Source organism: Diceros bicornis, chromosome 13, assembly GCF_020826845.1.
Source record: "Diceros bicornis minor isolate mBicDic1 chromosome 13, mDicBic1.mat.cur, whole genome shotgun sequence".
NCBI classification, from domain to species: Eukaryota; Metazoa; Chordata; class Mammalia; order Perissodactyla; family Rhinocerotidae; genus Diceros; species Diceros bicornis.
The window spans coordinates 32,052,627-32,073,739 of NC_080752.1; the positions used below are offsets into that span (position 1 = coordinate 32,052,627).

Consider the following 21,113-nt stretch of genomic DNA (forward strand, 5'->3'; position numbering starts at 1 on the left):
ACTACCTCGGGGCACAGTCCTCAAAGTTAAGGCTGCGAAATGAAAGCTGATCAATAAACCAGAGATGCCAGAAGGAAATTGTGCGCTAGCAGTCAGTATAGCACGGCTCATTAATTCAAAGATATTGGTGAAATTGTGTTCTCCCCTCCCCAGTCTACACTGGTACACACACAGGCTGTCTGTGACTATAATCAAGCATCCTGAACTTGACGGGGTAGAATTATCCAAATATCTCTTCACATTTTTAAATCCTTTCCCCCAATTTTTGGTTCTGAAAATAGGTCACCCTCCCTCTGTCACCAGCTTTAATTCTGCCTCTTGATATGTAACATCTCCTAAGGGGTCCCTCTCCCGTAGAGCCTTCAAAATATATGGCAGTAGACAATTTTCCTTGTGTGTTTTCTTATTTTTGCTCAAAATGACAAATCCCTTCCTCTTAGAGCTTAAACGCTGATTGATTTCATGATGTCATATGCACTTCACTGGGCTGAGTGGAACAAGGCTCTTCCCCAAACTGGATCCGCAGCACGAGCATCACTCACCTTGGTGATTTCTCCATCACGCTCATGCATCAGAGCTGCTGTGTAATGGGATCCAGCTGACGAAGTCAAAGGGTAGCTCACACGCACTTGATGAAGGAAACAGAGAGGTCTCCCATTTGCACATCATTCCATCATCAAGTCCAGTGGGTTCACTTGTCCCCAGGCGATAATTGACGTGAGAGCATTTTGCCAAGTACAGGGCCCGGGAGGGTAGGGGGTACCAGAAATCTTTCTGAACTTTTGTTAGGATACCAACTGCGGATACAATGAAGTACAGTTGAAGCTCAGTTGATTTGCATTTAACCAACCCACCATATTCATGGGTGCTCCTCATCCTCTCTGGAAGGCATCCTGACGACACCCACCGGGAGAGCCCGTGCGCTTCGATTCCCAGCAGTCAAGTTAATGCCAAAGGTCAGTTGTATTTGTTCCCAAACCTGTTTATGCCACTCATGTTTATCATTGTACTTGTGTGACATAAATAGGATCCAGACAGATGAAAGATGATCATAGAATTGTTTATGAAAAACAAATTGAATGCTTAGAAAGACTCATAGTAATCTGCTGAAAAAATGCCATCCAGTTAGGGGTGGGTGAGAAACAATTAAAAATTTGCACAAAGGCCTGGAAAGATTCTGCACTCAGATTGCTTTTATAAGTGTCTTAAGTTCTTGCCCCACTTTAAGCAATAACTGGAGATCACAGATGTTGCATATGGGTGTGATTTAGTCAAGAAAGACAGTGCAGATCTCGGCCCTTCATTCATTCATTCATGTGCCAGGCGCTGCTTTAGGAGGATGGAGCAGTGAACCTAATGGACAAAATTCCTGGCCCTCATGGAACTTACGTCCTGTGGCGGGGGAAAGACAATGAACAAGCAAGTAACTATGTAGGATGTCAGGTGATGAGTGCTGTGCGGAGAAGTAAAATGGGGAAGAAGGAATAGAGAGCTCTGAAGTGAAAATGGGGGCTACCATTTTAAATATGGGGTCAGAGAAAGGCTGACCGAAAAGGGAAATTTAAGCAAAGACTTAGAGGTGAGGAAGCAAGTGACGTAGGGGAGGAAAGAGCTTGGCAGAGGGAATAGCAAGTGCAAAGGTCCTGAGGTGGAAGTATCCCTGGCACGCTCAAGGAACGGTGAGAGGCCAGTAGGGTGGAAGGGGAGAGGAATAGGAGATGAGGTTGGGGGTAACCAGGGGTGTATTGTATTGGCTATTGGAAGAGGAGATGAGGTTGGGGATAATCAGGGGTGGATTGTATTGGCTATTGAAATAGGATAAGAGGTGGGGGGTAACCAGGGGCCCATTCATATTGGCTATGGGAATAGTAGATGAGGGTGGGGGTAACCTTGGGTGGATTGTATTGGCTGTTGGAATAGGAGATGAGGTCAGGGGTAACCAGGGGTAGTTTGTATTGGCTATTGGAATAGGAGATAAGGTCGGGGGTAACCAGGGTGGATTGTATTGACTATTGGAATAGGATATGAGGTCGAGGGTAACCAGGGGTGGTTTGTATTGGCTATTGCAGCCTTTGTAAAGACTTTGCTTCTACTCTGAGGGAGTAGAAGTCACTGGAGGGTTTTGAGGGAAGGAGTAATATGGGATGACTTGCCTTTTGAAAGGATCATATGGCTGATCTGTTGAAAATAGACTGGAAGGAGCCAAGAGTAGAAATACAGACTAGGAAGGGAACGCAGTAACCCAGGTGAGAAATGATGGTAGTTGGGCAGAGTAAAGCAGCGGAGGTGGTGAGTAGCAGTGGAATTCCAGATGTATTTTGAAGGTAGAGCCACAAGATTTGTGAGGATGGGATGAGAGAGAGAAGTCACCGATGACCACAGGTTTTTTTGCCTAGGCATCCAGATGGATGGATGGAGGTGTCATTAAGTAATGAGGTGAAGACTGTAGTTGGAGCCAGTTTGTGGGGGGCACGGAGGGGAGGTGGCAGTGTGTGTGTTGGAATTCAGTTTGGGGCATGTCAAGTTTGAGATGCCATTAGACATTTCAGGGGAGATACGGAAGAGGTAGTTGAATATACAGGTGTGAAATTCAGAGGAAAGGATCCAGCTGGAAATATAGATGTGTCCTCAGAGTACACTTGATATTTAAAACCATGAGATTGGAACCCCCAAGAGAGTGAGTAGACAAAGAGAAGAAATTAGGTGTGGGGGCACTCCAATGCTGAGAGGTTGGAGAGACTTGGAAGATACTGGAAGTGTTCTGGGCGGAGGGTGTGGAATGGGATGATGTGACATCTGAGGGTGGTGGCGGTGGGTTCAGACGGGGGCCTTCATGTGCTGGAGGTGCCTCTCCTGGAGTCTGCATTTCTGAGTAGCTTCTCTCTCCACCATCGTGGGACATTGATTGGGCCCACACAGCAGGTGGAAATGGCCCCTGACTTGTCTGGGGAGACGTATCAGGCACAGTCATCCTCCACTTTCCCACCATTCTCCAAGTGGTGGGCCGTTTCCATCTGAACACCCATCTCTGCAGCAGGCCAAGCATGACCCCATCGAAAACCCAGGGCCTGTCCTCAAAACTTGCTTTGAGTCTCAGGCACAAAAAGAGGGCAGGAAAGATTTGGGGGTGAGGGTGAGTAGTAACAATGTCTCCTTCTGTCCCCAAGGAGTGGCCTTCAGGGACAGAAATGACCTCTTCTAGAAATCCTTTCTCTTTCTTCCTGGGGGAAAAGTAAGTTATGCATTCTGTGCTCTCTTTTCCTTCCCTCTCCCACCTCTGATAAAGTAAAGCAAAGGGCAGCATGGTCCAGTGAAGCAAGTCCTGAAACGTATCCCATATGTTCCATGGAACCCAAGTCTCAGGGTGTGAACAGAAAGTAAGCATGCATGCACACACACACGCATGGTGCTTCTGTGATCAGGTCCCTTGTTCTGAGCTCTGACAGCCTCTCTTTTTCCTCCTTAGTGCAAATCACAGGTTCTAATTATGTATTTACTTCTATATTATGCAAATAATGAGTTTCCCCTTCTAGAACACAGGCCCCATGAGGGCATAGACCGGGTCTGCTTGGTTTACTGCTGTGTCCCCAGAGCCAGCACAGGAGCAGGGATGTGATGGGTGCTTGATTGATCCATATTGGTAATAATCATTGGAATGCCTGGTTTTGTTTAGTGTGTGGACAAGAAGGTTTGCACACCTTCACAGCCCTGAGGACATCTCTCCACGATGGTACATGTACATGTGCAGAGTTGGAAATCGGAGTCCCAAAGAGAACACTAAAAGTTTAGGCCACACTGCTTCATAAGGCTGATTTTAGAAAATTTCTGTCCAATGAGGTTAAATTAAAAAAATTTTTTTATGGTGCTTAAAGGGCTCCCCCTGAGGCTCGGCACAGACCATTGACAGAAGCCATCCCTGACAGGATTTTCCTTGTGCCGTCAGCCAGCACATCTGCCTGGCTCCCCACTGTGGCCCTCACCACCTGGCAGAGCAGGCAGTCAATAAATAGTCATCAGATCAATGGGGGAAATAAGTTTGGGGGTAAATGACAGCCTGGATCCTCCTCTTGGGAATTTACACTGCCTGTCAGCACATTCAAGGCTCAGAAATCCTGCAGAGACTCGTCTGTTTGGCTTCGCGAGCCCATTCCCTGGAGGTCAATGGCTCAGGCTTCAATCCCAGCGCTGCCTCTTGCCAGCTGTGCGTTCTTGGGCAAGCTGCGGAAATTCTCTGTGCCATAGTTCTTCACGTGTGAGATGTAGTAGTACCCATCTCATACAGTTCTTGTGAAGATGAAAGTCATTGTTCCGAGTCAGACATCGGGCACAGGCTTGGCACATGGTAAGCATGGAAATGTTAGCTGCTCTAGTGCAGAGGAGAATGAGGAGGACGCAGGCCGTGTCTGGGCAACTACTTCCATCAAACCTTTGTCTGGGAAGTGCTGGTGACGTGGAAGAAACATTGGGAGGGTTTTCATTCCACGTCTGCCCCTGCCTCGGCGTGAGTCCACGGGCTCCCCAGTGTCTGGCTGCGCCAGGTGTCCGTCCTCTGCCTGGAGGGAGCCTGTGGGAAAGGCCTCCATGTAGCAAACAAGCGGTTCCTAACCAAATGGAGTGCAGGATCCTGGGGAGGCCCGAGCGGCCCAGAGGGGAATCAGACGGCCTGGTCCAAGTCATTTGGTATCTGCAGGCCTCCTCTGTCTCCCCGTCTGTGAAATAGGTTGAACTGACCCACTGTGGGGTCTAGCCACCCCACAGCCTGTTTGGGATCAGCTGGGATTCAGGGTGAGGGCTCTGGAGGTGACGGGGCAGGGGTGGGGAGAAGGTTTGTGAGCAGACTGTTGTCCAATCCCCTGCACCCTTGGGGTGAGGCCCCCAGGCTCGAAGCCCCCGGCCCCTCACCCTTTGTGCAGTGTCATGACCCCATTGAATAACACCCCGTTCTGGCGCATAGCGAGTGTGCCTTTCCCATGGCGGTGCCAGCCCGCGTCTGGGGCACCCCACCAGCCAGGCACACCCAGGCCTCCTGAGACGAGCTGGCTGAGACGCCCCCGAGCCCCCACAAGCCTTCTCCACCAAGGCAGCTGCTTCTTCTGGTTCACATCCTTGGACGGGCGCCAGACGTCCAGTTCTAGAAATCCTGTGACCAGGGCAGATGCCACATAGAGCTTATGAGACTCGCAGTCCCAGTGACTCCAGACCGTGCAAGGGTTTGTCCTGGAGTTGGCTTAGTCATCTTTTTAACTTCTTTGGCCGAAGTCAGCTTTAGAAGATGGAGTGGTCATAATAATTAAGTCTTAGCGTCCTTCTAGAATTTTACCATCTGGGCCTCATGGGAGGCCGTGAGTCCCTTTCTGTCCCAAGTTGGAACCTGCTTTGTGTGCGTTCTTCATCAGTCGTGTCACGCTCGTATTTGCTCGTGTTTTCTTTCTGTCCTCCCTCCTGTTCTTAGAAGTTGCCTTTTGAAGAAAGCAGACTATTCCAGCTCAGCTCGAGGGGAAGAGAAGGGACGGCATTTGGGCCAGAACTGGGTGGTTGCAGGAGTGCAGTGAGGTGGGAGCTCAGCGGGGAGCCGAGCTGGGGTGTTGACGGAGCTGTTCCTCCAGCCTGCCGGGGCTCCCCGCACCCGCGCTGGGCCTGTCACGGGCAGCGACTGTGTTTCCTGCAGGTGTGACGTTCTCTGGACGTGTGCCAGGCCCGGAGGCAGGCGGGTAGTGGGTGAGACGTGAGTGGACTCGGACTGTCCTCGCTGGGGCTCGAGTCCCGTGGGGGAGGCGGGTAGGTGGAGGCAACGACAGAGCCCCAGATGCCCTCGCCGAAGGGGCACCTGCCTCCCAGGGTCCCTTTGCCCAAGTCCCTGGGGGCTTCACTCTGCTCTTCTCCCCATCATGTGTCTCCAAATACAGTCATGTCCCCTCCCTCTTTCCCAAGAGCAACTTGCTGTGGGACCTTGAGCGAGTGACCGCCTCGCTCAGGCTCAGTTTCCTCGTCAGAGTGAGGGGCTGCGTGCACAGCCTCCGGGCTCCACTGCCCCTCTCCTGTCCTGCAGGGCAGGAGGTGGCCCCGGCGGAGATCTCCCCGCTGGCAGCTTCCTTTGGCTGAGGTCATCGAAGGCTGGCCGGCCTTCCTGTTGCCTGGGTCGTGTTATGAGCTGTCACGTGCCGGGTGTTTGGAGTTCAAGCCAAACAGGTTTGGGGAACTAATGGCCTCTGAAGACCTCAGAACCTGGCAGAAAGCCCCACGCGGCAGGGATGTGATTGGTCTTGGGGATGTGTGGACACCAAATCAGGAGCCAGCCCTGGGCCCCTGGCCTCCCTCGGAGCTGATGGGAGGGACGGAGAATCTGCCTGCTAAGAGGCAGACCAGCTCTGGAGTCAGGTCCGTGTGAGTCCTGGCTCCCACCTTCCTCCCCTTTCCTTCCTCTTTCCCTCCTATTCACGCCTTTCTCTGTGACCTTACATGCATTCCTTAACCTCTCTGTGCTCCTGTGCCCTCATCCATAAAAAGGGCGCAGTAACCCGTCTCACATCTCACATGGTTAAAGGGAAGATTAAATGAAAAAACTGCCTGAGCACTGCCCGCAGGGCCCGCAATGCCAACCCCGCATGTGTTAGCCTCGGGCGCACCCCCCCCCCCACCCGCCGTCGGCCCCCGCCAGCCCCCAGCATCTCCACTTGAAGGAACCTCAACGACTGTCCCGGCTGGTGGCTTCAAGCCTCTGCCCCTGCCCACCAAGGACCACTTTCACTTTCCTCCCCTCAGCCCTCACATTGGGAAGACTTTCTCCACAAAACTTCACTCGGTCCTCCCAGGCTTCAGGACCAGGCCTCTCCCAGCCACCTGCACGCTGCCTGCGCTTGACTCTGCTGAAGGCGGCCCCCAGCCCCACGCTCCGCCAGCGTCAGTGTGCAGATGCCTCTCCAGGGATCATCTTAAAATGCAGATTCTGAGTTGGAGGGAGGCCGAGTAGGGGCCCAGCGTCTGCATTTCTAACGCGCCCCCAGGGACACCCATGCTGCTGGTCCGCAGACCACACTTTGAGTAGAGGGGTCTAGACCAGTGGTTCTCAAAGTTGGCTTTTAAAATTTTAAGGCCCGGGATGCGACCCGGATAAATCAGCATCTGTGGGGCTGAGGAGCAGCGTCAGGACTGTTTGCATCTCCCCAGGTGACTCCCGTGAGCATGGAGTCGGAGGCCCCCACGCCAGGCCCCTCTGAGCCCACCTGTCCGGCCCAAAGCCAACTCCCAACCTCGTGGGCAGCTTGTGCGTCGGCTCTGTGGGCTAAGGGTCAAGCCCTTCCGGCTTTCTGGAATATTGGAAAGAGCTCTTCACCCCCATCACCGCAAAGATGTGTCAGGGAGGGGGACCAGGCTTTGGTGTCACATGGTCCTGGATTCAGATCTTGGCTACACCCCTACTGGCTGAGGGAAAATGGACGTTGGGCTTCCTCGCCTCTCTGAGCCTCCGTCTCCTCCTCTGTAAGATGTGGATCATCATGGTCTCCACCCAGAGGGCTGCTGGGAGGGTTTGAGGAGCTCCCATTAAGCACTCGAAGTAGCTCCTGGTGCGTAGGAGGCGCTTCACATTTTTTTCCTTGCTTGACATCCTCATTGTACAGGCAAGACTACTCTGGCTCAGAGAGATGGAGGCATTTTGCAGAGGCCACACAGCAAGTCAGTGGTGGAGGACCAAGGGCTGAAACTCCGGGCTCCTGCATCCCAGTGCTGTGTCACTCTTCCCACCCCTGACTCCCAACCTGGGGGCCTCAAGGTGTGAGAAGGACCCCCTGGAGCGGAAGAGGCTCCCGCTGTGGGAGGGTGGAGCCTGCCTGGGATGCTGAGCGTTCCTGGAAGCGTTCACTGGCTGGTGCCAGGAAGCAGGGAGTGGCTCCCAGAGCTCCCACCTGCGGGCCTTCCCCCAGCTTCCAGGGAATTGCAGCATCATCTCAGGTTGTCTTACCTGGGCACGGGCTCCCCGCCCTGGCCTGTCCCTGGCCCCCGGCAAAAGTGCAGGACGTCAGACGCTCCGAGAAGTTAAGGCGAGTTGTGTAAGACTCCTGCGGGGCTGTGTGGTCTGACCAGCTCGGGGACTGCGTTCCAGGAGATCCCTCCTGACACAGGCGGGGGGAAGAGGTGAAGGGGGACGGCAGCAGCTGGGCTCTCGACGCAGAGCGCCTGGGCAGCGTGGCGGGCAGCGTGCAAGAGCGCCTTGGCCCCGTGGGGACTGGAGAGCCCTGGAGAGCGCATCCTGGAGCCGGCAGCTCGCTCTCCCAAACCCTCCCCCTCCCTGCTCCCCTGGACCAGGACTCTCCCTGATGGAGTTCTCCTGCCTCTCTTGAGCTCGCTTCTTTCAGGCCTTGGTCTCTGCCTCGTCCTAGAAGCTGCTGTTCCCAAGGTTACCAGCAGCCTCTAGGAGGCTAAATGTGGTGGTCAGTTGTTTCTCAGTCTGGTCTTCCTTGACTCATGGGCAGCGTGGACGCTGTGAATCCTCCCTCTTCCTGGGTGAGCCCATCGAGTCCACCTAGACACTGACCAATCCCAAATTCATTGGAGTCATATTTCCACTGCCCACCTGACTTCTCCCTTAAGTGTCTAACAAACATTTCACACTTAATCCTTCCAAAACTGATTTCCCACAAAGCCTCCTCCCACCGTCTTCCCATCGCCGTTAAACGGAAACCATCCCACCCTGGAGTCCATCTAGACTTCAGGCTCTTTCTCAGGCCCCTGCCCCAGCCCCAACGTCCAGTTCATCAGCAAATCCTGTCAGCTCCACTTCCAAAATGTATCCGAGATCCAGCCCCTCCTCACTCCTCCCTCTCCTCAGCGGGCCCCGGGGTCCAGGCTGCCATCATCTCTCGCCTGGATGATGGCAGCCACCTCCTGACTGGTCTCGCCGATCCCATTCTTGTCATCCTGCAGCCTGTGCCCAACACAGTGGCCATATCAGGGCATGTCACTCCGCTGCCCAGAAGGACAACCTGGCTCCCACCTCGCTCAGAGGCTTACGAGACCCTCCCCTCTGCCCCCTCTTACTTCTCGGATATTCCAGGCAACTTTCACCTCAGGGCCTTTGCACATGCTGTTCACACCGCCTGGAACACACAAAGCCCCGGTATCCCAGTGGAGCCGTTGCATTTCTGTGAGGTCTTCCTCTTCCTCCTTGCTGCCTGCCCGCCCCCACCGCGCTCCCGAGCTCTTTCCTCTGCCTCGCTTCTCTCCACAGCCATCGCTACCGTCTGACATGCTTCTTGCTCATCCGTTCACTTTCTCTCTACGAGGATGTGGCCTGGGACCCGCTTGTTCCCGCTGTCTCGTCAGTCAGTGCGCACACCGTGCTGAGTGGTAGTGACTGCTCATCTGGGGGCGAGATAAACAGCTCTGACGGGGACTAGCTGGAGAGCTCAGGAGGAGGGGCGGCGGGCACGGCCTCCCCAGTGGCGGGGAATTGGCGGTCCTCACCCCCTCACGTCCCATTGCCTGTGACACCACATATGTGGCGCCTGTCCCCAGTCTGACCAGGGACTGTGGTTTCTTGTGTTAACGCTCTTTTGGACAACAGCAGAGAGGCCCAGCATCTTTTATCTTCATTGGCTTTGGATTTGCCTGTGAATTGCCTCTTCATGTTATTAAGTTATCTGGTCAATGATCCGGGAGCCTTTGCCCATTTTTATTTAGTTTTTGTTGTTGTTGCTTCAGTCCTTCTCCCTGGCCCCCACGTCCCCTGTCCCCAGGAAGGCCCCGGAGACGAGAGGCTCAGATGTGGCTGCAGCTTGTGACGTCACCTTCTCCCCAACTTCCCAACCCCAGTGAGCTCGGAGCTCCAGGAAGACCACCGGAGGTGGGGGCGCCTCCTTCCCCTGGGGCTCCTTAGCTCGAGGACATGCCCCAGGCAACAGACCAACCCTGTTAGATCCCTACTGGGTCCTGTGTCTCTCTCTTGGCTCAGACTTGAGCTGGAGCCGCCCCCTCTTGGAATCCTTCCCAGTGTCCTCATCTTCTCCCTGACCCTGGCCTTCCCCCCTGTCTCTTCAGTTTCATTTCTCATGTGTAGCTCAGTGTATCTGGAGATCTCTTTTACCAGAAGCAGCGGGAGCTGAACGGGAACGTGGTGGCCCGGCAGACAGGATGCCCGAGCCTTGGCCTGTCGCTGGCCTCAAGCTCCCTCTGGCACTGAGCATTTTTCCACTCTGGGCTACACTAGGCCACACTCAGACTGCTCGAGGTGAAGAAGTCTGTATGCCCTATTCACCAAAACTTCCTCCGCAAAGACCCTGGCAGGCAGTAGACACACCGTTCATCCAGCAGAGAGTGAATGGCTCTCTACGGTGTGCCAGGCACTGGTCTAGGAGCTGGGGGTGTGTCGGTGACAAAAGCCTCTGGGAGAATCCATAAACAACCCAGGAGACACAGAGTGTGTTGGTGGTAAAGTAAAGTAAAGAAAGTAAAGATAAAGTAAAGAAAGTAAGTGGACTGGAGGCCGGGATTTTAGAGGAGGGCATTTGCATCTCAGAGAGAGTGGTTTGGGGAGGCTCGTTGAGAAGGAGGCTCTTGGCAAGAACTTGAAGGAGGGAGGGGCGAGCCCCGAGATGCCCTGGGGGGAGCCTTCCAGGCAGGGAACGGCAGGTGCCAAGTGCCTGCTGCAGGGCTGGACCACGGGAAACATAAGTGGCTGAATGAAAGGATGGGTGCGTCCTCCCGTGCCAGGAATAGAACAGCTCTGCCCTTTTGGTGCCTTCAGACTATTGAGGGATTCTGACAATCGGGAAATTATCACCCAAAGGAGACGAAGCTACAAGGGCCACCATTTATGAGCCCTTGCTATGAACCCAGCACAAGCCAGGTGTGTTAGATACATCCTCTCGAACGATTCTTCCCAGCCTGTACAGATTGGGGGTGGGACGGGATAGTGTGTGAGATCCCACTGTGCTTTAAAAGTCCGTGAGTTTTTGTTCCATTTAAGTGAAATTTGCAGAAAGCCCAAGAGAGCATTCTGCAGGTGGACGGACAGCTCTGAGCAAGGGCTGTGTGGAGCCCTGAGCAGGCCCCTCCCGGCCCACCACTGTTGTATAAAAGTTAAACCATGTTGTCTGAAAATCTTATAAAAGGAGTGCCGTGCTCCCTGCTCTTTAAAAGCGGTGGACGCTGAGCTTGGTCACCCCTTTCCTGATGCCTCGGACTTAGGGTTATGGGTGTTATCCGTTACTGGGCTGTTAGGAGGGATGTTCGAGGAGGCGTGTTAAGTCCGCCCTCTGGCCCCTGCACTAAACGGGCGCAGCTTTCCTGCTGTCCGAGAAAGCCTGTGCAGTGGGAGTATCGCGGGGCCTAGAATCACTCATTTCTTCATTAGATTTTGAGGGTCTACTATTCACTCACTCAGAATTAGGAGTTAAGGCTACAATGATGAGCAAACCCAACCGGGTTCTGCAGTCACAGACCACCGTCCCCCGGGGAGACCCGCATCCATCACACAATCACATAGATAACGTGAAGCTGCTCGGGTAGGGGCGTGTGCCGGCAGAGGACGTGGCCCAGGGCCGTTCTGCCTCGTGACGGTGGCCTGGGAAGCATCTCCAGAGCGGTGGGTCCCAACTTGGGCCCCACACTGGAATCACTGGGGAGCTGAAAATGCGGATGGCACCTCCAGCGGTTCTGCTGTCCCGGGCCTGGCCTGCAGCCCGGGCCGCCCCAGGTGGAGCTACTGAGTGGCCCAGGGAAGGGGCTCTGCGTGGCCGTGCTGGAAGCAGCCCAGCGTGGCGGGGGTAGCAGGGCCAGGGAAGTGCGACAGGCTGGGGAGGACAGTGGGGCTGGGAGGTCAGCGGGGCTGGACTGTCTGTGGAAAGAACTTGGTGCCGTGTGTGAGTCTGGAACTGACAGGTGCAGCCGGGGCGTGTCACGATCCGATTTGCCTTGGGAAGGGAAGGTCACTCCTCCGTGGAACCGAGGGGAGGAGAGCCAGCATGGGAGTGAGGGGGCCAGTGAGGGGCGAGCCTTGTAGGAGACCAGGCGGGGGTGGTAGAGGGGGACGGAGGCTGATGGAACCCCGGGGGGCGCTGGCGGGGCTCCTGCTCCGACGCTCCTTGTCGTCACAGCCCTAGAAGATCCCACGGGTGCTGAGTTCTCAGAAGACAGAGTGCTCTCACAGCCCATCCGGGGCTCTTCCCAGCCCTGTTCTGCGTCGCAGGCTGGCAGGGATTGTCCATTTTACAGATGAGGAAATGGAGGTTCCGAGGCCGGGCGGCAGGGAGGGCCTGGGTCACACAGGCCGCGAGTATGAGGATGGGAACTCGCACCCAGGTCTCTAACGGCCATGCTGCCTCTTCTGGGGTGATGACATCTCGGGGTGTGTCACACTGTCTAGGATCCTTTCACTTGGCAGGGCCACCCCGCTCCCTTACCTGCCTAATCCAAACACCGTGTTCGTAGATATTGGGGAGCCAGTAAGAACTGCCCTAAGAGCTTTCTCTCAATTTAATCGTCACAATAACCCTATGAAATTACTGTTCCCATTTTGCAGATGGTGAAAGCAGAGCTCAGAGAGGTCCATGACTTGCCGAGGTCACACAGCTAGTGAGTGGGAACAAGGAATCATGAGGTCTTTGTGCGTTAACCACCACTGCGCTGGGGACTGGGAAACTATCTGGTTCCAGGGACACTGTCCTCAGCACTTAACTCCTCAGCTCCAGGCCGCCTCTGATCAGAGAAAGAGTTTCATGATCAGGAAGGAGACTGTCCTGCTGGACGTCACTGCCCTAGTCCTAACGGGAAGCAACCAGGTGGTGACCTGATGTCCCCTCAGAATCGTGCCCGTGGATCTGAAAGGCCTGGGCTCTGCTCCTCCAAGAAAGTCTCCACGTGTCTGAGCCTCAGTTTCCTCATCTGTGAAATGGGTATAAAGGCACTTGTTCTTCCTACCTCCTGAGCTGCGGGGAGAGTCCAGAGATAACCACTGAGAAAGTGCCTGGGGATCACAAGGCCGTGTGCCTGTCAGCTGGCGTGGTCCTCCATTGGGCCAGGCAGTGTGCGGAGGTGGCAGGAGGGACCTGTCCTTGCTGCTATGCCCCTGACCGGAAGCGCTTTCCCCACGTGGATGCCTAGGGCCGGGGAGAAAGCACGCCCCCTAGTGGAAATGGCTGTGGCTGCCGCGGCCTCAGGAGCTGAGTGGATCAGATGGGAAAGGAGCAGAGAAACCCAGTAGCTGGGGAGGGCTGCGAGGTCCGGGGTGTGATCTTTGTTTGATTGATTTGGTTTTTGAATGTTTAATACATGTGTGATGGTGGTAACAGACAGAGGAAGAAGCTGGAAAATGATGACGCAGGGCCTGGACGTCTCCAAAGCTGCTGCTGGTCCGGCTATTCCCCGCTGGAGATGTCCCCCACCCCCCGGAGGGGGGACAGTGTGACGGGACCCATGGTGTGCCAGGACTGTCCCTTACTCCACAAGACAAGGGTGTGCAAGTCGTCCATGTTTCCAGGCAGCCTCGCAGCTGACTGTCCCCACCCACAGTTGGGACAGCTGGCCGAGGGGCCGTGCTCACACTGCAGTGCCAGCCAGCCCGTGGTGCCCCCACAGGCCTCCTCGGGGACCTCGTGATCCCTGCGGGCCTTGGTGGACCATTTAGGGCACAGCCTTGCCCCTGAGCACCGGGGCTCGGTTTTCTGCCTTGAATCTTGCTCAGGTAGTAGAAGGAGCAGACCACAGGCCTTGACTGCACACTCGAGGAGAAATTCCAACGGAACCCTGAACCTTGACGGAGAGCCAGGCCCTCACAGTCTGTTTGTACATCTGTCTGTTCAGGCGTCCACTTATTGCTTGTATTTTAATGAGTGTGTATAGAGAGAACCTCGTCAGCTTCGGCACTGTGAACGTTTTGGGCTGGAGCATTCTCTGCTGTGGGGACTGTCCTGTGTGTTGTAAGAGGTTTAGCAGCATCCCTGGCCCCGCCCGCTAGATGCCACGAGCAACATCCTTCCCCTCAGATGTCACAACCAAAAATGTCTCCAGACGTTGCCAAATGCGTGTCCTGTTTGAGAACCACTAATCTCAGCCCTGATGGTGCAGCTCGGACGCTGGCCCTGCTCCCACCTCCCGCTCCCTCACACAGAGCTGGCTCCGGGAGGCTGGGAAGTTGGTGGAAGTGTTCATCCTTCCCGCTGTCCCCCCGTCTCACGTCCCACCTCTCCTGACCGGAGGGCCTGCTCACTTCCGTCCTTCTATCTGGAGAGGCTGACCTGGGACCTGGGACAAGTTACTTCACCTCTCTGTGCCTCCGTTTCCCCATCCTTTAATTAGGGCTAATACGGTATCCACCTTGGTAGATTGTGGAGTAAGATACTGATACACGTAAAATACTCAGCACAGTTCCAGGTACGTCGTAAGTGCCATGTGTGTTGTTCTTATTCAACAAATATTTACTTCTGTTGTGCTGAGCTGGGGATGCAGCAATGAACAAGACAAAGGCCCCGACCTTGGGCTCTCACAGCTCAGGAGGGAGGCAGACACGTTGTCCTGCTATTGTGACTCAGTGCAACAAGTGCTGTGATGGGGAAGTACGAGGGGCAGCGGGGGCCGCAGGAGGGACGCCTCATCCAGGAGTTAAAGAAGGATGGCTTCCTGGAGGAGGCGGTATCCCAGCCGAGACCTGAAAGATGAGTAGAAATAAGCTGAGCGAAGGAAGAGGAGGAATAATGCCTGGGTTACCTATCTTTAAAAAAAATTTTAAGCGCTTTCCAGAAAAAAAATCCAATTTAATGGGCTGTAGTAGCAAACAGGGCCAAGTGGTGTCACAGGATCCGGAGTCACGTCCCCTCTGAGATCCTGGACATGAAAGGGGTGGGCACAGTGAGGCCAGGATAGAGGCGAGTGTGGCACCGACGCCTGGAGGGGACCCGGCCCTCCGTCCTCTCCCCACCGAAGGGGATGGAGTCACTTGGTACCAGAAACCTCCTCAGATGCTTTGGAGGGGAGAACGGTGCCTGGGGAGGCGGGTGGGGGAACGGTCAAGTTGCTGTCTGCACGGCAAGGGCAAGCGTTCGTCCCCAGGTCGCCTCCTGGGGTCCCCAGGACGGCCCTGCTCTGCGCAGTGTCTCAGACCGGCTGGGGGGGCGCTCCCGCTCGCCCGCGGCCTCCGAGGGGAGGGGAGGTGGTGGACGGAGCTCGGCTTGATAAAGTTGATAAAGCTCGCATCCCATTGTCCTCAGGGTGCCTGGAGGGGCGGGGCGGCACCAGCGCCTCCCGGGCGCTGTGGGCACCAGGCCGGGCCCCTGGTGACGGGTGTGTTGTTCCTCTCCCCGCACAGCTACAGCCTCCGCCTGGCGTCCCGATGCCCGCCGCCCGCCGCGCCCTACATCACCAGGCAGTGTAGGAATGTCAAGGCCGCGGCTGCAGCCCAGTTCCAGGGGCCCCTCTTCAAAGAGTAGACCGTCGCCTGCTCCCTGACAGGTAGGAGGAGGCTGGAGCAGCGCTGGCACCGGTCGGGCGGCTCTGGGGGCCGAGGGGTGCTGGGCTTGGGGCTTGGGGCTTGGGGTGGGCTGGGAAGAAGAGAAGGGGGTGGGCGTGATCGCTTGTGGAGCACCCGCTGTGTGCCAGGTGGGGCACCGGGCCTCCTGCACCGGGTTCAAATCCCAGCTCTGCACCTTACTGGCTGTGGGCCTCAGCAAGTTACTCAACCTCTCTGAGCCTCAGTTTCCACATCTATAAAATGGGGACGACAATAGTAGCTACTTCCTAGGATTGTGAGAATGACAAGTGTCAAATGTATGCAGAGCACTAAGCACTAGGTAAGTGTTAGCTGTCATTATTGTGGTCACAATAATGGTAATAAAACATAGCACTTATTCGGCACCTTTAAGCCCAGAGAAGATTATGGAGTCCCTATTCCCACAATGCATTTGAAAGTGAAAGTAATACTAATGTGTACAATATAAAACTTAGATTTCTGTTGAACCAGAAGTCTCTTTCTAGATTTTCTGATGGTAAAACCTGAATTCATTCGTAGAAGCTGGACTTTTCATTTTTGGGGGCTGGGCTTCGTCAGTGAGCAGGAGCAGGCTTGGGTTTCCCTGTTGGTGACACAGCATGTCTTCTCTCATCGTGTCCCCGAGACCAGCATCTCAGGCATGATTGGAGAACCCCGTGCACCAGTACATTGGGGCACCGGTTAAAAATACAGCCCCCAGGGTCCCACTGCAAATTTACTAAACAAGCATGCTGGTGCGTGGGACCTGGGAACCTGCATTAGCAGGTGGCCCGGTGGTCTGGGACACACTCAAGATTGGGGATGCCTGTAGGGTTGTTTGGATTGAGAATGTGGTTGTTTAAGGCGAGAATGGGCAGAATTCTGAAATTCCGGGGTCTTGTATGTTGTACCTTCTCTGCTGTCTGCCCTCCCACCCTGATCGCTCACTTGCTCCTCCCCTCCTTAGCCGGTGGAATTTCTGGGCTTGTCCTTATTTCTCTGGTGGTTGGGGAGGAGAATGAAAATAAAACCCACCTTCCGCAGAGGCTGTAGTCTGCAGCCGGGACTGAGCCCGCCGCTCGGGACCAGGCACCTGAGAGGGGACGTGACTGAGCTGGGAATGCTGTGGAGCAAAGTGGAAATGGACGTAAGATAGTGCAGAACTGGAAGGGCCGAGGGGTCATCCCTCCCCCGTCCCATTCTACAGACAGAAAGAGTGGGCCTGGAGAGGGGAGGCTCGGCTAGAGTCTCCCGGAGAATGGGAGGCAGCGCCAGGATGAGCAGTTCCCGACTCTGGGTCCCATGCTGTCCCAGGAGCCTCCCTGTGGTGGCAGAGGGAGAGCCTGGTGCAACTGGGCTGATTCCCACACAGACTGGGCGTGTCTGTCAGCCATCGAGGTCTCGGCGATGATGACGTACGTGACATTTGCCCAGTCTTGCTAATTCAAGCTCTCCCCTGGGGCCAGGGCACGACCCTACACGGGTGCATTCTTTTCCCTTATTTTCAAACATGTGCAGCTTTCCAAGCTAGACGCTCAGATGAATAGAGGCCCAATTCAGTCTGCATCCGCAACTCTCAGCTTGTGTTCGCTCACCAACAATGAGGATTCCACACTCAACAGTTTAATTTCTAAGGGACTGAAACTTGCTCCTTAAAATCTTATTTAATTTTTTCTATTGTTCAAATTTGTATTTACAACAAGCATATGCTACTTATTTTATTTTTAAATGACTTAAAAAAGAATTCTTACTTACACTGTTTGTCCTAGTCTGCTCGGGCTGCCATAATAAAAACCACAGACTAGGGGAGCTTAAACAACAGACTTTTATTTCTCACAGTTCTGGAGGCTGGAAGTCTGAGATCAGGATGCCAGGTCGTGTTCTGGCGAGGACTCTCTTCCTGGCTTGCAGACAGCCCCTCTCCTGCTGTGTCCTCCCAAGGTGGAGAGAGGAAGCTCTGGTGTCTCTTCTTATAAGGGCACTAATCCCATCGTGAGGGCCCCACCCTCATGAACTCATTTAACCCTAATCATCTCCCAGAGGCCCCACCTCCAACTACCATCACATTGGGGCTCACAGCTTCCACACATGAATTTTGGGGGGATACAATTTAGTCCAGAGCACTAATGCAGATCCAGAATGATTTTTAAAAATGCCGTGGCAATGGACTTCAGCATGAGAAGGGATGTCAACACCCTCATTTTACAGAGAGGGAAACTGAGACACAGAGGGGTGAGTGGCAGACCTGGGAGCAGAACTGGAGTCTTCTGACTCCCAGAATGGACGATGGACTTTAAGTGGTCTGTGCCCCCCACCCCGAAATCATATGCAAAACTGCACGTGTGTATGGGGTCTGTTGTGAGAAAAGGGTGGCATCCTCAAAGCACCCAGGTCACCCTGTTGCCCTTGCCTGATCAGAGGCTCTGTGACCAGTTTACTGGACAGTCTGAGCTGGCTTTTCTCCGGTGTCTGCCTTCCACTGTCCTCTGTTGAGCCTCCCTTTTCTGCACTCTAACGATGTCTCAGGCAAAGCCCAGAGCTTTCTGTTCGCTTTTACGAGTAAGTAAGGGCTGCACTGCCTGGTCCAGCGGGAAACTTGCATTGCACATCCTGTTTCACCTCTGTCTCTTTCCGTTCCTCGGGCCAGCTGGACTCGTGCCTGAGGGTCAAGGAGCGGATGTCCAGGGAAGAGACTGGACCTCTCAGTTGTCTTGCTGCTGCCGTGATCTTCCTCTGGCTAAGACCAGCCGGCCGTGGGGCAGGCTTCCCGAGGCTGGCCCTCTCACGGGGTCCCGGAGTGGGGTGGGTGGAGGGCCTCCCTGATAAGAGAGCTCCCTCTGGTGCAGCCTCCCCTCAGCTCCAGCCCCAGTGTTCAGCCCACAGCCCCTGCTGCTGGGCCCCTTCCTGGCCGGCTGCCTCTCGGGTGGGGGCCTGGCAAGATGGCTTTTTTTGTGGATCCCACGCGTGACCCACAGGACACGTGCTAGCCACGCCGGACCATGCTGGCCGTGTCTGCATCGTTTCCTCCCTCTGCTGGGGTTCAGATGGGCATGGGAACAGGCAGGCCTCCCCTGGGAAGGGGGCTCCCTGTCTTGAAGGCACCCTGCTCCACCACAAGCAGCTCTCCTTCCAGCCTCGTCAGGAGGTTTCGGGGGGTTGGAACTGACATGGTGTAGTGGTGAAGTGCACACTTTCTGGAGTTAAATCCTGGCTCCAGTAATCCTGGCAGGTACTTCACTTCTCCGTGTTTCAATTCGCCCATCTGTAAAATGGGTTGATAATAATAGTACCCTGTCGTAGGTATAGTGCTGGGATGGCATAGGTTAGTTCATGAAAACACTTAGGAAAGTGCCTGGTGTGTAGTCAGCCTTCCATAAATCTGCACTGCCGTGATTATCCTTCTCATTGAGTTCATATATTATTTTTTTTTTAATTTTTATTTATTTATTTTTTTTCCCCAAAGCCCCAGTAGATAGTTGTATGTCATAGTTGCACATCCTTCTAGTTGCTGTATGTGGGACGCGGCCCCAGCATGGCCAGAGAAGCAGTGCGTCAGTGCGCGCCCGGGATCCGAACCCCGGCCGCCAGCAGCGGAGCGCGCGCACTTAACCGCTAAGCCACGGGGCCGGCCCCAGAGTTCGTATATTATTATCAGTAGGAGTAGGAATAGTAAGGAGGACCAAGTCCACTGGGTGGGAGAACTCAACCCCTGAACCTGGCCCCGCACAATTCCAGGCTCACCTTCAAGCCCCTGCGGCGCACGGGATTAAGCGCTCTGTGCCAGGGGCTGTGAACAGGTTTCCGTGGAGGAAGCGCGCGTGCTGAGCCACGCCCTTGGGACAGAAAGCACTTGTGGGCTCTGGGGTGAGCCTGGCCTGGCTTCCAGGCCCACCTCTGCCCCTCGTCATCAGCCCGACCTTGGAAAAGTTGCTTCTCCTCTCTGAGCCTCCATTTCTTCCACGCAGGACGGGGATCTGTGTCACCTGCCCCGAGGGTTGTTGTGAGCATTAATGGCATTCAGTGATAGTGGTGCTACTTTGGAAGCTGTTTGGCAGTGTCGACTGATGCTGGGCACACGCACACCCCGGGACCCAGCGAAGACACTCCAGGGATACACTCAGTGCCAGAGCACACATGCGGGAGTGTTCATGTGATACACGCACACTCCACTACCCAGCATTTCCACTTGGCAGAAATATGTACACGTGTGCACCCCACGTGTCCTCTAGACGTTTATCAGAACATCCTAGCAGCATTACCCGTGATGGCCTCAGACTGAGCCTGCTCAGTTGTGTGCTGGGAGTGGACCAGGCAGATGTAGGGGGCGTGACCCTACCATGGACCCTTGTACAGCAAGGAGATTGCAAGAACCACAGCCACATGCTCGGAAGAGACAAATCCCACAAGCACGTTATGCGGAAGAAGCCAGAAGCAGAAGGATGTGTACTGATTGATTCCATTTATTTAAGTTAAAAAATGAGCAAAATCCATCTGTGGTGGTAGAGGTCAGGACAGTGGTTATTCTGGGGGTGAGGGTTAGCACTCATCCTAAAAGGGGGCGTGGGTCAGGGCTAAGCGGAGGTCAGTCGTGTTCTGTGTCCTGCTCTGCGTGCTGGTTACACAGGGGTGTTCACTGTGAAAATTCACCAACCTGTGCTTTTTTCTGTGTGTGTGGCATACGTCAATAAATAGTTTAATTAGAAAAATTAACTGGGCTAATGCTTGAACAGCCCACATGGGCACTGAATATGCGGCCTCCGTTATGATTTTTCTTTTCTCTTTCTCCTCAGCACCTGAAGTGACCTGGAATCAGTGAAGCCAAAGGGACGAGCCTTCTGCCCTGCAGGGAGTACCGACTTATCCCAGTTCCACGAGCCTGCGAGAGAAAGGGAGGGAGTGCGTGTGTGCGTGTGCCTGCACGTGTGCGTGCGGTCTTCAGACGAGGGTCCCGAGCCCCCGGGAGGCAGGAAGGCAGCTGAGTGCACACCATGGATGACACGTGGGTCAGCCTCTGGGACCGTGTTCTGCAGCTCAGCCTTCCTGTTGGCGTGGGGCCTCTCCTACCTACTATGCAATTTTTCAAGAGCTCCTTGATCCTGCTTTTCGCTTCTCGAGTTGTCTTTTGCCATGACGGGGACTTTGGTCTGGCCCAGGGGTCAGCCCCAGCCCTGTCCAAGGAAAGCCTTCAGGAGGAGGCCAAGTTCCCCTTCTAACCACCCTCGCCCCCCACCATCTCTGGGAATCAATAGTGTGTAGACACGTTGGAGACTCGCTGACCATCCTTCTGGCCTGTGCACTTGGAAAACCCCCTTCTTTGCCTGAGCAACCTGAGCTGCTGGCTCTCGAGTCATTTCCAGATTTGAAATTCTAGTCAGCCCGTGTGCACCCGGGAGAAAGCCCTCATCCTCATTTATAGATCAGGTCCCTTGGAAGAGGCAGGGAGGGGACGGCGTGTGGGGCCAGAGGGGCATCTCCCATGTGCTTCTTTGCCTCACTTGGTGGGACCATCAACACCGTTAGTGTCTGAGCTTCTCAAATTAGCTGAAAAGGGAAACAAACAAATAAGCAAAAATTAGGAAATGAAAAATAAGTTGGAGGATTAAAAAGCATAGGAGGAAGATAAAGAGATTTCCGAAGGCCATCAGTCGCCTGCCAG

General features: G+C 54.7%; 1 protein-coding gene across 3 annotated transcripts in view; it reads left to right on the forward strand.

Moving 5' to 3' along the window:
- The window catches only part of PRDM2 (PR/SET domain 2), a 119,288-nt gene extending 98,600 nt beyond the window's left edge, over nt 1–20,688 (forward strand). For 2 of the 3 annotated variants that reach the window (XM_058552949.1, XM_058552945.1), the window contains 2 exons: nt 15,299–15,441; nt 20,248–20,688. In XM_058552949.1, the coding sequence (XP_058408932.1) occupies nt 15,299–15,438 (140 nt within the window). In that variant the 3' untranslated portion in view covers nt 15,439–15,441; nt 20,248–20,688. The remainder of the gene's footprint in view (nt 1–15,298; nt 15,442–20,247) is intronic. The other variant, XM_058552947.1, reaches the window with a different exon arrangement.
- Nucleotides 20,689–21,113: the final 425 nt, after the last annotated feature.